Raw genomic sequence first — 16,366 nt, forward strand, 5'->3', positions numbered from 1 at the left:
TATCTCCAAAACCATGGATCTGTCTAGTTACCTTCTTATTTCCAAAACAAAACTCTTATTTTCCCCTTAAAAATTCAGGGGTTGCTAGGAGGCATCCCAGATGGGAAACATACTTAGGGTAATAAATGCGTCTTTCTTTAGTTAAACCATTACTTTAAATATATTACAGTTTGTTAGATTGAGGTAGCTTTGCACTACAATAAGTTGTTTCTGGATTTTTCTTTTTAACTGTTTGGTCTTTAAAACCGCATTTATTACAGTTTTTTTTTTTTTTTTCAATCTGGGAAGTCAGCCATTTATTTTCCTCCTGAATTAGAAAGATCTGAGTCTTGGGGGGCCCCTGGTGGCACAGTGGTTAAGAGCTTGGCTGCTAACCGAAAGGTTGGCAGTGTGAATCCGCTAGCCGCTCCTTGGAAACCCTGTGGGGCAGTTCTTCTTTGTTCTATAAGGTTGCTATGCATCAAAATCGATTCAACGGCATTGAGTTAGTTTAGGTTTTGGTATCTTGGGAAGATGTGTCTGGCTGACTGTATTATCATCACACTGACTGTTGTCTGTGGAGGGCTGACAGTGATGTTCTCTTAGGCACCTTCTCCCACTCTCTGTAGCCTTCCTCACATCCAGAGCTCAACAAGTGCCTTACCTAACTTGGATTAACTGAAGGGGAGATTTCATACTAATTCTTGGCAACCCCAGCCTCCTACCTAATCAGTGCATCAGTTCACTAAGCCTCCATGTTTCTTAAGCATATTCAAAAGGATATTGTCAAAAGGAAAAGCAATTTGTAAAACAATTTTCACCCATCTTGTGTCATACATTGTTGTTGTTAGTTGCCATTGAGTCAGTTCCAACTCGTGGCAACCCCATGTACAACAGAACAAAACATTACCTGGTCCTACACCACCTTTGGGATGTGATTGAGTCCATCGTTGTGGCTACCATGTATTTTGAGTTCCTTTTTTTTTCTAACCTAGGAGGCTTATCTTCCAGCACTATATTGGACAGTGTACTGTTGTGACCTATAGAGTTTTCATTGGTTGATTTTCAGAAGTAGATCATCAGGCCTTTCTTCTTAGTCTGTCTTAGTCTGGAAGCTGTGCTGAAACCTGCCCACCATGGGTGACCCTGCTGGGATTTGAAATACTGGTGGCCTAGCTTACAGCATCACAGTAAAATGCAAGCCACCACAGTAGGACAAATTGACAGATGAGCAGTTGTCCTCACATTAACCTATGGCTATTTATCACATGAGCATGGTGTTACTTTAGGAGGGAAAATGTAGGGTGTTTACAGGAGCAGTGGTGATTTGTCAAGAATACCTGGATGGTAGCTTTATTGTGTTCATGGTTGAAATGGGTGTTTTAAGTTGCTGCATTAGTTTGACAGCTTAATTGACATTTCAAGTTCAGTCATCACTTATGTTTGAGTATTCTTTATTCAGAGATTTTGTCATTTTAAAAGTTATTCTTTTTTCTGATTAATCATTCACCAACGAGTTTATAGTGATTCCCTTAGGGTGTCACAGTTATATAGTGAAACATGTAATGAAACAGTTTTTATTATGGCAGTATCTTATAGACCAAAACCTATATATATGTGTGTATATATATATATATAATTGTGATGTGCCTATGTGTAAGCGACGTAAACAAATGCAGTAACTTCTCAAAGTATCTAATAAGAGCTACCTGTCCAGTGTAATGCTAAACCATTGAGCTCTGATAAACTGGAAAAAAATGGAATAAAATAAGGGAAATGGCTACGTTTTTGTTTATTTCATCTTTAAAGGCATAATTTGAAAAATAACTCCCTAAATCACCTCTTATCAACCTAGTCTTTTATTTTAATATTTAGAAATGCTAACAAATTATGACATTACTAATTGAACTATCAATTTAGACAAGTCCTTACATATTTATTAAAATGGTTCCCTGAAAATATCACAAGAAGTTAATGAATTGCTTGTTAATTAAATTTGAACTTTTCTCCTTTAGTATATGAATGGGAAAAAACTGAAATACCATTGATTAAAATGCTTTATATTACATTGAACATTAACAAGGATATACATATAATATATAATAATGTTACACATGAATGTGGTAAGAATCTGTAACATTCATAACGGAATTTGCCAATTTTGAATATTGATTCATCTTTTCAGTTCATTTTGTCCCTGAAAATTCAAGTGCTGAAAAAATGTTTTACCAGCTTTTCCTAATGAGCCAAGTGAAACTTTTCATGAAAAATTTAAACGTCCTCATCTAACTAACAAGTCAATCTATCTTTTCTTCTCTTGTTTTGTTAGCCTCTTAGCAAATATCCTGCTGTGATAAATGATATTTCATTCTGGTTGCCCCCTGAGAATTACACGGAGAATGATTTCTATGACTTAGTCCGAACAATTGGAGGAGACCTGGTGGAACAGGTTGATCTTATAGACAAGTTCGAACATCCAAAGTAAGTAAAAAAGCTTTCTGATTTTCACCTTTACTGTCTGCAGGACAAATGGCATACGGAAACATATAATAAAATAATGCTTAGACCCAATGCTTGTGAGACAACATGTCTTCTGAATTTTATAGTAAACAGATAGTTTATCAGAAAACTCTTTTATATCAGTTCTTTCCGAAAATCTTTCCAAAGTGCATTTTCAGTCTTTCCTGCCTCAATAAAGAAAGTGTATGAAGCAGGATGTTCTCAAGATCTTGCATGTTTCCATTATTGTTTGTGGAAGTGGTTTCATGCCATATCACATTCCAGGGACAGATGAAATGAGGTAGAAAGGGCTGTTTGTGAAGAAAAAAATGTTTGGTTAGTTTCTCAGTGTTTATTGAGCACTGATAACATATCAACCCCTGTATTAGGTTCTAGGAATTAAATGTGCTCAAAACAGACTTAGCTTTGCTTCCTGGAGTTAGCAGTCTTGTGGGAGAGGTAGATATTAAGTAAATAATTGCACAAAGTTGAAGTAAATATTATGAAGGAAAAATACTTTGGGCATAATCAAAGAATTAATTTCACCTGGAGAGTCAGGGACTGCCTCTTTGAGGAGGTAACATTTCATTTGAGATGAGACATATGATCAGAAGCGAAGAAAGGGGGGAAGAACATTCCAGACAGCCTGTGTGGACCTCTGGGGGAGGGGAAGTGGCGCATGTGAAATGCAGGAAGCAACAAGGAGCATGGTGATTCCAGAAATTAAAAGGGGAAGTGGGTGAAGAGAAATGATTGCGGGTCAAGATGTGGCTACAGGGCCCAGGCAGGGCCAGAACCAGTAAGAGCTGAGATTTGGGGTTTTATCCTAAGAGTGGTTGGAAGATGTGGAAGGATAGGAGTAGAGGAGATATATGACGTGATCTAATTTATGTTTCTTGCTCATCACCTTTAAATGATTTCGTTTGACTCCCAGCTATTAGAGAAGGGCAGCCACCACATCTTGTCCAACTCCCAGCTTCTTTCTCACCTCCCTTCCTAATGTTTGTAGTTGATTTATATCTACATTGTTATAGCCTGTGGCATTCACGTTCTATCCTATCATCCATATCCCCACCTTTTTACCTCCTTGTTCATTTTTAAAGTCTTAGTTCTCTAGATAGAGGTGTTCAGTTGCCAGTTCATTGCCAGTTGCCCAGCCATCTACATGGCTGAAGTTCATCTCCTATAAATTTGCTCAAAGACTTGGGTAAACAGCATTCCCTGATCTCTTGCATGTTTAACAGTTGTGTATCTGTTTATACTTGAATGGCAATTTGGCTTAGCATGAAATTCTCGGCCCACCCTTTCTTTTATTGGGGATCTTGTGTTGCTCAGTTATCTGCTCATATTTAATTTGATATAGGCCAAGCTTGATCTTTTTGCCTTTTTATCCTAAAGGATTCTTTCTTTATCCTTAGACGTTTAGGACTTTATCAGGATCTCTTTCAGCATTGACCTGTTCTCCCTGGTATATATTGTTGCTTTCACAATTCAGATTTGACACTGCTTTTGCTTTAGGAAAGTTATCTTGAATTATATCTTTAAAGATTTGCTCTGATCTATTGCTCTGTTCTCTTTCATTCTTCAGGAATCCCACGTATAAATGAGTAGGCTCTCCTTTGTCTGACATTGTTCTCTCTCTAATGCTTTAAACCTCTTTGTTTACATTTCACTTTGTTTGCTCTCCTCGTTTTTATCTCCTCTGTCCCTTAGTCTATTATCTTCAGTCTGTTCTCCCTTGTGCATCTTCTACATCCATATTCAGTTATTTGCGTTTTCCTTCTTTTCTCCGTTCTGCCAGCTCACATTTTATCTCCTCCCATTCTCTTTCCATCTCTTCTCTGAGATCATATTTCTGCTTTGTGCTCTTCCTTCCTAGAAGGGTTGCTTCATTTAGTTTTTTTTAAATTTATAACACAATGTTTGGGCAGAAATTTTTTTTATACACTCCAAGGACGGCATATTTCTATGGCTATTCTTTGCCTGTTAGTAAGTTTTTCGACCATTTTCTTAACTATTTTTGAGTTGATGTAACAATGGTGTACTTATATTTGAATGAATTGGGTTTCCTGAGTCAGTTCTTTGCACAAGGTTAGTTTGTTTTCTCAACTTTAAGGTCGTGATTCTTTGTGTAGATCTGCTTCCCACCCCATTTCAGCAGTTTCAGCACTTGTTGGTGATGTAGATTTTTCACTTGAGATTTGTAACCCTCAGCTCTGAAAAAATGTATTTTTGCCCATGTTTTCTGAGAAATGCCATTCCTTGTGTTTCTTTTCTTCACTTCTTCCCATTTGGCTTCTTCTTGATTTCAGCTACTCTTGGCAGCCTTTAAATATATTTTGGAACTTGCAGATGAAATCTGTCTCCTAACTTTACAGAAAATAGACTTTATGGTATTTGCTGTAGTAGCCTCCATAGTCTCTTTCCACAGATGTAGTTGATTCGATTCCTGTGTATTCCATCTGGCAAGGTCCACGTGCATAGTTGCTGTTTCTGTTGTTGAAGAAAGTTATTTCCAATGAATAAGTTGTTGGTCTTATAAAATTCTATCCTGTGATCTCTGGCGTCATTTTTGTCACCAAGGCCATATTTTCTAATTACTGATTTGTAATCAAAAACTACATCTGTGGAAAGAGACGATGAAGAAGTTCAATATCGTCAGTCAGAACAAGGCCAGGGGCTGACTGTGGAAGAGACCATCATTGCTTATATGCAAGTTCAAGTTGAAGATGAAGAAAATTAAAACAAGTCCATGAAAGCCAAAGTACAAACTTGAATATATCCCACCTGAATTTAGAGACCATCTCAAGAATAGATTTGATGCATTAAACGCTAATGACTGAACACCACAAGAGTTGTGGGGTGACATCAAAGACATCATACATGAAGAAAGCAAAAGGTCATTAAAAAGACAATAAAGACCAAAATGGATATCAGGAGAGACTGAAATTTACTGTTGAATGAAGAGTAGCTAGAACAGATGGAAGAAACGATAAAGTGAAAGAACTGAACGGAAGATTTCAAAGGGTGGCTTGAGAAGATAAAGTAAAGTGTTATAATGAAATGTGCAAAAACCTGGAGTTAGAAAACCAAAAGGGAAGAACATGCTCAGCATTTCTCAAGCTGAAAGAACTGAAGAAAAAATTCAAGCCTCGAGTTGCAACATTGAAAGGCTCTATGGGCAAAATACTGAACAATGCAGGAAACATCAAAAGAAGGTGGAAGGTATACACAGAGTTACTATACCAAAAAGAACTGGTCACTGTTCAACATTTCAGGAGGTAGCATATGGTCTAGAACTAATGGTACTGAAGGAGGAAGAAGTCCAAGCTACACTGAAGGCATTGGCAAAACTCAAGGCTTCAGGAATTGACAGAATACCAACTGAGATGTTTCAATAAATGATACATCACTGGAAACACTCACCTGTCTATGCCAAGAAATTTGGAAGACAGCTACCTGATCAACCTACTAGAAGAATCCATATTTGTGCACAGTCCAAAGAAAGGTGATCCAGTGGAATGCAAAAATTATGGAACAGTGTCATTAATATCGCATGCAAGTAAAATGTTGCTGAACATAACTCAAAACCAGTTGCAGCAATATATTGACGGGGAACTGCTGCAAATTCAAGTCAGATGCAGAAGAGGATGTGGAAAGAAAGATATCATTGCAGATGTCAGGTGGATCTTGGCCAAAAGCAGAGAACACCAGAAAAATGTTGACCTGTGTTTTATTGACTATACGAAGGCATTGTACTGTATGGACCATAACAAATTTCATGGGTAAGCATTGCAAAAAATGGGAATTCCAGAACTGTGCTCATGCAGAACCTGTGCATAGACTAAGAGACAGTCGTTCAAACAGAACAAAGGGATACTCCGTGGTTTAAAATCAGAAAAGGTGTGCAACAGGGTTGTATCCTTTCACCATACTTATTCAATCTGTATCCTTTCACCATACTTATTCAATCCGAGAAGTTGGAGTATATGAAGAAGAACATGGCATCAGGATGGGAGGAAGACTCATTAAAAACCTGCGATATGCAGATGACAAAACTTGCTTGCTTAAAGTGAAGAGGACTTGAAGCACTTACTGACTACTACTTCAGTATGGATTATAATTCAACATAATGAAAATCCTCACAACTGGACCCAGAATCAACATCATGATAAATGGAGGAAAGATTGAACTTGTCAAGGATTTCATTTTACTTTGATCCACAACCAACACCCATGGAAGCAACAGTCAAGAAATCAAATGACACATTGCATTGGGCATATCTGCTGCAAAAGACTTCTTCAAAGTATTAAAAGCCAAAGATGTCACTTGAGGACTAAGGTGCACCTAACCCAAACCATGGTATTCAATGGCTTCATATGCATGGGAAAGCTGGATAATGAATAAGGAGGACTGAAAAAGAATCGGTGACTTTGAATTATGATGTTGATGAAGAATATTGAATGTACCATGGACTGCCAGAAGAATGAACAAATCTGTCTTGGAGGAAGTACAGCCAGAATGCTCCTTAGAAGCAAGGATGGCAGGACTTCATCTTACACACTTTGGGCGTGTTATCAGGAAGGATCAGTCCCTGGAGAAGGATGTAATGCTTGGTAAAGTAGAGGGTGAGCAAAAAAGAGGGAGACCCTCAAGGAGATGGACTGGCACAGTGGGTTCACACGTATCAAGGATTGTGAGGATGGTGCGGGACTGGGTAGCGTTTTGTTCTTTTGTACACAGGGTCTCTATGAGTTGGAAGTGACTTGAAGCCACTGAACAACATCATAGTAGCCTGGGTGCTAAAAAAAAAAAAAAAAAAAGAGCTAAAAAAATTCAGCCTTGGACTTTTATGTGAGAGAGAACTTCCCAGGAGTTTCCATGTCGATACTTAAATCTGGGTATTTACTTTTAAAGAGGAAGAAACACAGGACAGCAAGAGTGGTTGATAAGTACTAATTGATATGCCTGATGGTGTGTGACTTGTAATTTTTCTCACCCTCGCTTATTTCGCAGAAGACTCTGAAATCAAGGATTCAGGTTTGTAAGCTACCTAAGAAGCTGAGAGAAGTTGCTGCTGTCCTGGATGTGGGGTTAGATGTGTTTTAGAAGAAGGGTATGTTTGGAGGGAAGTAAATAGATTGCAAATACTGAGTCCTTCTGACCTGTAGATGATATGTAGTGATGACAGGTAATTGGAGAGATTGCAATGGGCGTGAGAGAGTCTAGGGGTCCTGCAGACCCAGGGACAGACCAGACAGGTAAGTTCCTGGGGCACAGTCTAAAAAACAGTAAAATATCACTGGACTGCTATAGAAATACATTATTAACGCATATCTGTGTATATAACCCTGTGCTAACTGGAGAAGGTAAGTTTATCTAATTTCCTTCTGAAGGAGACAGTACTTTTCACTGGAAATTTAAAAATAAACAGCCCATCAAAAACCATTTCTCACTGGCACAGGTCTCACCATCTCTTCAATAAATGCACAAATATTTAAAGACTATCACTTTGGAGCTGTGCCAAATTGTTAGCCTGCCCAGAGCACACGTCTTTTTTATTAAGACTTTATATTCCAAGCAAGGTTCCTGTGGCAGAGGTTGCTAATTATTTCTCAATATCCAATTTTCTTCCAACCCCCTTTTTAAATAATATGACCCTGATTTTTTAGCTAAGCAGCTTCCCATGTGTGATGGTTGAGATTACATGTCGGCTTGGCTAGGCCGTGGTTCTCAGTGGTTTGGCAGTTATGCAGTGATGTGTGATGTGAATGACAGAAGGATGTAAACCCTTTCCTTGCCAAACCTCAGACACGGTGAGAGATGCTTGGACTGAGTATAGAACAAGTGATACTCCGGGAAAGAATCACGTAGTGGAAAAACTTGAGTGTTATTGATCAAGGACAGATCCCAAGATGTTTCAGAAAGGCATAAACTGCCAGGGAGGAACCTAATTTCATAATGTTAGATAAATTGAGAAATTTTTTTCTTGATTACAAATAACAGTTTGTGTCCTGAAGGAGGATAGACACTGAGCCTAGAAAATGACTTTTTGTTTCAGCCAGTCATTCAGAAACTTCTCTCGGAGGATCTTTGCCACTTAATCTCAGGGCTGCTTGATGGGCAGAAGAGTCTTTGTAGTTTAAATATTTAATGTAACAAAAAAATGTAACAGTGATTACCTCTAGGGAGGGGAGCTAGGGTCTGGGCTTAGTGGTGACTGAGAGATGGACTTGTCCTTTGTGTCCTTTGGTACCTTTAGAATATTGCACCAGACACATGCATTGACTAATGAGAAAACTTAAGAAAGTCAATTGTGTTTCTACGTATGAGCCTGGGTATTCCTTCAACACATTTGTGAACACATACATCGTCTTGTGTCTGTAAGACCATGCAGCTTAAGGAATTATAGTGTATGGTGTTTATTTTCTCCTAGAACACAATTGCTCAAAATATTTCTTAGCCTGGGGTGTAAGAAGGAGCAAAGAGAAAATTAATTATTGTCTTCCACTGCTAACGTTTCATTCAGGGAAGCTAGTCTTTTTGTTTGTTTGTTTGTTTGTTTTACTATTTAAAAAAATTTTAATTGTGGTAAAATACAGATATCAAAAAGTTTTCCATTTTAACCATTTTTAAGTGTACAGTTCAGGGACAGTAATTGCATTCACCGTGTTATATAACCACTACCTAATTCCAAAAGTTTTTTTGTTATCCTAAGTAGAAACTCGGTACCTCTTAAGTAAGAACCCCCCATTTTCCCCTGCTTTCAGTCCCTAGTAACTTCTAGTCTACTTTCTGTCTCTATGTGTTTATCTATTCTAGGTATTTCGTATAAGTGGGATCATACAGTATTTGTTATTTTTTGCCTGACTTTATTTTACTGAGCATAATGTTTTAAGGCTTATCCACATCACAGCATGTAGCAGAACTTTATATCTCTTTATGACTGAATAATATTCCGTTGTGTGAATGTACTGCGTTTTGTTTCTCCATTCATCTGTAGATGGACGCTTGGGTTCTTTCCACATTTTGGCTATTGTGAATAATGCTGCAGCTAACATTGGTATACAAATATTTGTTTGCGTTCCTGCTTTCAAGTCTTTTGAGAACATACCTAGGAGTGAAGTTGGTGGGTCATATGGTGATGCTATGTTCAACTTTTGGGGAACCACCAGACTGTTTCCACAGTGGCTGCACCACCTTACATTTCCACCAGCAATACACAAGTGTTCCAGTTTTTTCACAGGACAATTATTTATGAAGTGTAGAAACTGGACTGTAAAGTGAATTGAAATAGGACAGATGTGGTTTAAGACAGAACTTTTTGAGAGTTAAAAATAAGGTGTTTGATTTGATTTCAAGAAGGGAGTGTAGAGAAACATCCCAGATGTCTGTAGCAGAGGTGACTTGGGAGGTGAAGTACACTGATGTCCCCACAGCCTGGCTCCGCTAGGCTGCTGCTTATTTTGCTACAACTCTGTTCATAGGCAGCAGTACTTTTCGCTGAATCCATGGACAGTGAGCCAGGGTGTGAGGTGAACTCTGAGCTGCAGGATACCAAGGAGGAGAGTCTTACCTCTCCTTGTCCCCCCTCCAACTTCCTCACTTTTATGTTCCTTGACACCTACCACTTGCAATTTTTAAAAAATTGGCATAAGTGGTTATATTAGAACAGTTGTCATAATGAATTCTAAAGAGGGACTTTGACATGAGAGGTACCTTCTTGTGACTGGCCCCACTTGCGTGGGCGTGAGCCATGGGCCTGAGCTGGCCACAGCTCTTCACTGGGTGGTAGTGGGGCTGGCATTCCGTGAGGCAGTTCAAGAGACTTCTTCCACACTCTCCCTCCTTCCTTATTTCCTTCATTTGTTCTTGTCAACACATAAAAATTTGAAAATAAAAATAGTGGAGATTTACCCATCATCTCAATACCCTAACGTAGCAGCTCTTACCTTTTTTTGCACTTTCCCATCCATGACTTTCTCGGTGTGTATGCTAAAAAGTCATCTGAGCCAACTAGCTGGGCACCATCTAGTTGTACTGGACTCAGTCTGGTGGAGGCCATGGTAGTTTGGGTCCATTAGTCCTTTGGACTAATCTTTCCCTTGTGTCTTTAGTTTTCTTCATTCTCCCTTGTACCTGAAGGAGTGAAACCTGTAGAGTATCTTAGATGGCTGCTCACAGGCTTTTAAGACCCCAGACACTACTCACAAAAGTAGAATGCAGAACATTTTCTTTATAAACTGTGTTGTGCCAATTGAACTAGATGTTCCCCAAGACCATGGTCCCCACAGCCCTCAGCCCAGTATTCATAGGGTCTTGATGGCTGATTTTTTCAGAAGTAGATCCCCTTTCTTCCAAATCACCTCTGGGTGGACTTGAACCTCCAACCTTTTGTCTAACAGCCTAGGATATTAACCATTTGCATCACCAGGGGACTCCACCACTGGTCTAGAGTAAGGATAATATCTTTTAGTGGAAAATGTCTTATGTTTCTCATGTAAAATGTTTCTTAAAATTCTGTTTTATTTTTATATTATGACCAGTGGGGATAAGAGAGAGGAGGACCTCACAAGGAGTGAGGTGTTCTAATGGGAGCTCTTGTGGTGCCAAGGAGCAAAGACCCACTTGTTGGAACCCAGGAAAAACCACACACACCAACCAGGCTTCAGGAAGCCAGGAGTGGAGGCAGCGTTCTCTGTCTCCATTGCTCTTTCCATGCTGTACCTACCAATTACTACTTTTGTCTGCCATTTCATTCTTTCTCACTGACTCCATCTTTCCCCCTTCCCACCTTATGGCTTCTGTTCTTTCCTTATTGTATACAGAGTTCAGAGTGCCCTGCCCAGCTCCTGAGTCTAAATGATCTTTACATTCCAGCACCTATTACCACTGCCTGTCCCTCACCCAGTTCTGATACTGAACAATGGAATCTCATTGGCCCGCCTCTACTCCTTGCCAGTAAATGATCTAATTGGCTGTGTGGGTAAGGTAGGTAGGCCTCTGGCCTTCTTTCACCCACTAATAGGTTTACTGTGTATACAGATCCTTGTTTGTTTTCCCTGTAACCTGAACTAAGCCACTTCTGACTCTAATGCTACCGGTTTAGACTTCTTGAACCTCATGCAAAGAAATGTACCATAAATAAACTTACCAGTTGATCCTTGAGTCCCTGTGTTCTGAGAAACGTTGAGCTAATTGCCACAGGGCTGCAAGGATGTTGCGATAAAACCTTAGTTTTCGTGAACCTATATAGCACATGAGAAGCAAAGTAACAACACGAAGCAGAAGGTGACAGTCAGGTTGCACGGTTTCCTGCTCATAACTGATGCTTGGTCATTTCACTGACTTGAAAGGAGGGGGCATGTTGAGGGCTGTAGATTCAGTGGAGAGGTTGGCTGTCAGGATGGGAAGGTCTCCCGAGGAGACAGGACAGCAAGCTCTGCACGACTGTCTTCCCCTGGTCCCTTGAATGACATGTACACTGTTCCAATTCAGTGAATGTGACTATATGCTCTGAGGCAGAAGCCCTCTGTTCCCATGCCTTCTGTAGTCAGGACATACCACTCATGGTAGTCACTTTAAGACAAAGAGGATTTATTTAAGGGCACACCTGAATCAGAACTGGAAAGCCATTCAGACCCAACGGGCCTAAGACCGGAGACTCTCTCTACCTGGCCCCTCTGATTCTGCACCCCTCCCTCCCTCCCTCCTCCTTCTCACCTCCACACCCCTGTTAACATCTCTGCTTCTTTCTGCATTGCCTGCTCTGGCCTCTTATGGGCAGTCCTCTCCATTCTCCGAGTGTGGAAGAGTTAGACAGGTTGGGCAGAGAGAGAAAGCCCTTTGCACCAGGCTGCCTCCAAGGTTTCTGGGCCGTCTATGGATGGACCACTTGTAGGTCAGAAGCTTCTTGTTGATCTGGTTGGTGGCCACTAACATCACAGCCCAGCCCTGCTTTCCACAGCAAGAAGCCATGCGCAGGGCAGTTTCAACCAAAAGGCTTCACCTTTCTAGGACAAACGTACGTGCACTGCTTTCTTCTTTCCCCTCATCCTCCTCCAGTCTGTAAGGATGTATAGGACTCTGTAACTACTACTAATTGTTGGCTTATTTAGATTCTATTCTATATTTGCTTTTAGACTTTTCTAGGTTATTTTACTTGATGGAAACTCCTTGGGGGTCTATGGCCTAGTAGGTCATGTCTGTCTTTCTCAGTGTTATGTCAGTGGAAGGAAGCTCACTAAGTAATGCTTGGTGCGTGGTTAATTAACCCACTGCATTGTTCAGAGAAGCTCTTCTTAAATACCAGGAAGTAGTGTTGGACATAAGAAATAGACGCAGTCTAGTTCAGTGGGAAGAACTTGGGATTTAGAGTCAGAAGCCATGGGCTTGAGTCCTGACCCTCCACATCTTGGGTGTGTAGTGTTGGGACTCTCTGAACCTTGTTTTCCTCATCTACAATCCAGGAGTCAAAATACATCTTTAAATGGAACCTGCAAAAATTAGTTATAGCTTTCTTTGTGCAGTGCTTTGGAAACTGCACGGTGTTCTAAAACGCTTCTTAGTCACTACAGTAAATAACGATAACTTTCTCAGTACACTTAACTTAGTCTTTTGTTCTTTAAAACAAAGTCTAACCCCAGTACAGCTGGAAGTCTTGGATTTGGCAGCCCAGTGCACATGACTGGGGTGTTCTGGTAATGAAGTGAAGCAGAACAAGGCTCCATATAAAACTGTCATTCTGAAATGATGCATATTCCTCCTGCAACTTAAGAAGGAATTTTTTAATCAGAAAAAATAACACTTTGCAAAATGGCCATGGTACTGGCCAGGCTGCCGAGTCCCGTCATCAGTGTGGCAGTCATCCAGGTGGCAGCTGGGAAAGTGCCAGGGCAGTGACAGAGGATAAGGTCTGGAGTTTGCAAATCCACCCCTGGTCTTGCTGCATTTGACAAAGCCAGATACGTGCAGATACCTGAACTTGAAGTCTGCCCCACAGTGAAAGCCAATGACAGCATAACATTCCCATGAGTCCCATCTTGGGAGAGCCCTGGATGCTGGGAGCTTATCAGAGGTTGTGTCCCCTGAAGCTAACAGCACATGGCACTAAGGAGCAGGCGAGAGGTGGCTGACCTGCTTTAGAAATCACCTGGCCTCCCCGCTTTGTCCCCATTTTTATTGCAATGGTAGTGGTATGTGTGCATAAGAATTTGATTGTCGAGGTTCAGACAACCGAGACAGCGGTCCTCAGAGAACTATTTCTAGTCTGGATGCTTGGGTTTTCCTTCTGCCTCCCCTCCTTTCCATCCCCACGCCTGCTTTGAAAGCATTCCACAAGGTAGGTTCTTCAGCACAGCCCCACAGGTAGCCCTGCTTGCTACCAGCCTCAGACAAATTAAAACACAATTAGCTCAGGACCAGAACTCCAGGTTCTGCTTCTCCCCAAGCACATGACCTGACTGTTTGCTGAAGGATTCTCTGGGATTACCTTCCTGCTGACCTGGCAGTGCCCCAGGAGCCACTTCTCTGCAGATCAGGGAAGAGTGGAGACTGCCTGTCAGCAGGAGTCAGGAGAGAGGCCAGCAGCCTAAGAGCTGCTTCTCCTGTGCTCCTGGCCATGATCAGCCACCACATGCACATCTTGGTGAAAACGAGCCCCGTCAGCCTTTCTTCTTTAACTTCCGGTTAGCGGCTCCCAGGGCATTCTAAGGACGTTGTCTGGTTAGGTGTTCTAAGGCCATTGTCTGGTTAGGCGTCCTAAGAATGCTGTCTGGTTAGGTGTCCTGCGTATCCTTTCGTCATGTAGAAACAGAAGCTCTCTTTAAGCCAAAGTGCAAGGCAAGAGGACCTCACGCCCCTTGGTGTTTTTCTTTCCATCCCTGACAGTGTTTGTCAGATTAAATCAAACTAAAATGTGCACCTGCAGAAGGAAAATAAGTGTCCAGACCACTGGCAGACATGGGATTGGGGGCAGCCGCCTGCCATTTTGGACTATTGTAAGTAAGGCCCTAAATCATTTGGGTCTTTATATCTGTTATCCCAGTTCACAAAGTCATTCTTTGCACTGGCTGCTGCCCACACTTGATGCTCAGCACCAGCAGTACCCCCCCACCACGGTTTGTGCCTGCATTAGTTACCCTAGTTCTTTGCACCCCCAGATGCTCCACCTTGAAAGTGCCACAGCCTCAATGAATTACATTTTCTTAGTTGCCAAGAGATTTATGAATTCAAAATAGCCTGACCCTCTCCAGCCTCAGAGAACCAGTGAGCCTACTTAGAGATTGTGGAACTAAGTCTCTAAAGATATGCATGCCATTTTTGAGGAAGCCCCAGAATGTACAGGTGAGAGCTATTAGAATCACTTTTCAAAAATTCAAATTTCTGAAAAGCAAAGGTGGGCCTGGCAGGCTTGGGTTTGGCTGATCTCCTGAGCAGGAAACAGCCCTTTCCTGCTGCTGGTCAGCATCTGGGCTCCAGCATCACACCGGGCCAGGGGCACCACTCACACTGTGGTGCAGACTGGGCAGTGAAGAGCAGCCACCTTGGTATTCTCTTGGCCCAATTCTTTTACTTAACTTGGTTATTGCTGAGGCTCAGACAGCATCCAGGAGGGAGTACCCAAGAAGGCAGGGCCAGGTGCATATGGGAGTGAGAGGTCAACCGTGGGGGCGAGGACAGATAGTGCACACAAATATTAGCTGATAGTCCAGATGGCATCCAAGTCCATGGTCTTATTAGAGGTATTTGGTGGAGGTCTGGGCAGTCAGCAAACACGGGGAGGGCCATGGCCAGTGCAGGCAAGGCGTCTGAGAAACTAGACCGAGGAACAGAAATGCAGGCACTGGTGAAATGGAATCCTAGGTAAGGCTTAGGTACAGAGGAGTGTGGGGGCCTGTTTCCTGGGATATAAGGCCCCGATGCTGCAGCAGAATCATTAGTGGGACGGCCAGGATGCTCAGCCAGTGAGCTGCTGGCCTGGCTCCCGGTGGTCTCGTCCCTGGAGACAGGATTGGGCTTAGAGTCCAGAACAAGGCTGAATCCACTACCCTGGTGGTGGAGTGGGGCAAGGAGCTTAAGTTAAACAGTCTAAGACACAAAGAGATCTTTGCAGAAGTTTCACAATGGTGTACTTACTCATGTGTAGGTAGGGGCAAGGGAAGGTGCTATCCTGGTTGGAATTTATCCAAGCTTCTAATGAGGAAAGAACAGGGTGGAATGTTACCATGAGATTTACATGAAGAAAAAGATATTTCAAGGCAACATAATATAAATAAGGGATCCCCGACTTTTCAGTGGCAGTCACTTGCCTGATGAGTAAGAGGCACTGGTTGGACATTTAGGAAAGGAATTAAACTCAAACATCATCAGCCTGTGGGTGCAGATGAGGCCACAAGAATGTTTGAACTGAACACACCCCTGTGCTGACCTGGACCTTAGGGGTGTGTGTGTGTGTGTGTGTGTGTTTGCAAGTCAGCTGACTTCCATTGGGCATGATGACCACTTCCACTGGGCCCTGGGGCTCCAGCGGGTACACCGTTGAGGCTCTGGAGCCTTGCTGGTATCCTCATGGTATGTCCAGTTTGGCCAAAGCTCCTGTGTCTTTCCCCAACTTGGTGTCACACTTGTCACCTGGGACTCAGGCAGCTCTGCTTGGAACCCCATTTTTCTGTCTAGCAAAGCCTCTTCCTAAAGCCTCCTCTTATGTTTTCCCCTCCCAGTAAACTCATGTAAATAAATGCTTAGGGTCTCCAAGACAGATCTGACTGAATCTCAGTTTAGACTTATAATCTTTTCCATGGGACCGCAATTCAGAAAGGAAGATGAAAGCAATAAAATGCCAGTTGGCTTATCATTTGAAACCATAGCTGTTATATAAGTTTTGTGT

The 16,366-nt window shown here is 41.7% G+C and overlaps 1 protein-coding gene across 20 annotated transcripts in view; it reads left to right on the top strand.

Annotated features, from left to right (window-relative positions):
• FARS2 (phenylalanyl-tRNA synthetase 2, mitochondrial) overlaps positions 1–16,366 on the top strand; it is a 648,562-nt gene that overhangs the window by 450,019 nt on the left and 182,177 nt on the right. For 16 of the 20 annotated variants that reach the window (XR_007517143.1, XR_007517141.1, XM_049882699.1 and 13 more), the window contains one exon: positions 2,309–2,460. Coding sequence is in view for 15 of the 20 variants with exons in the window: in XM_049882699.1 (XP_049738656.1) it covers positions 2,309–2,460 (152 nt within the window). In the remaining 5 variants the exon portion in view is untranslated. Of the gene's footprint in view, positions 1–2,308; positions 2,461–14,367; positions 16,365–16,366 lie in introns of those variants that run through there. The other 4 variants (XR_007517146.1, XR_007517145.1, XR_007517147.1 and 1 more) reach the window with 4 other exon arrangements.

Source organism: Elephas maximus, chromosome 1, assembly GCF_024166365.1.
Source record: "Elephas maximus indicus isolate mEleMax1 chromosome 1, mEleMax1 primary haplotype, whole genome shotgun sequence".
Taxonomy (NCBI): domain Eukaryota; kingdom Metazoa; phylum Chordata; class Mammalia; order Proboscidea; family Elephantidae; genus Elephas; species Elephas maximus.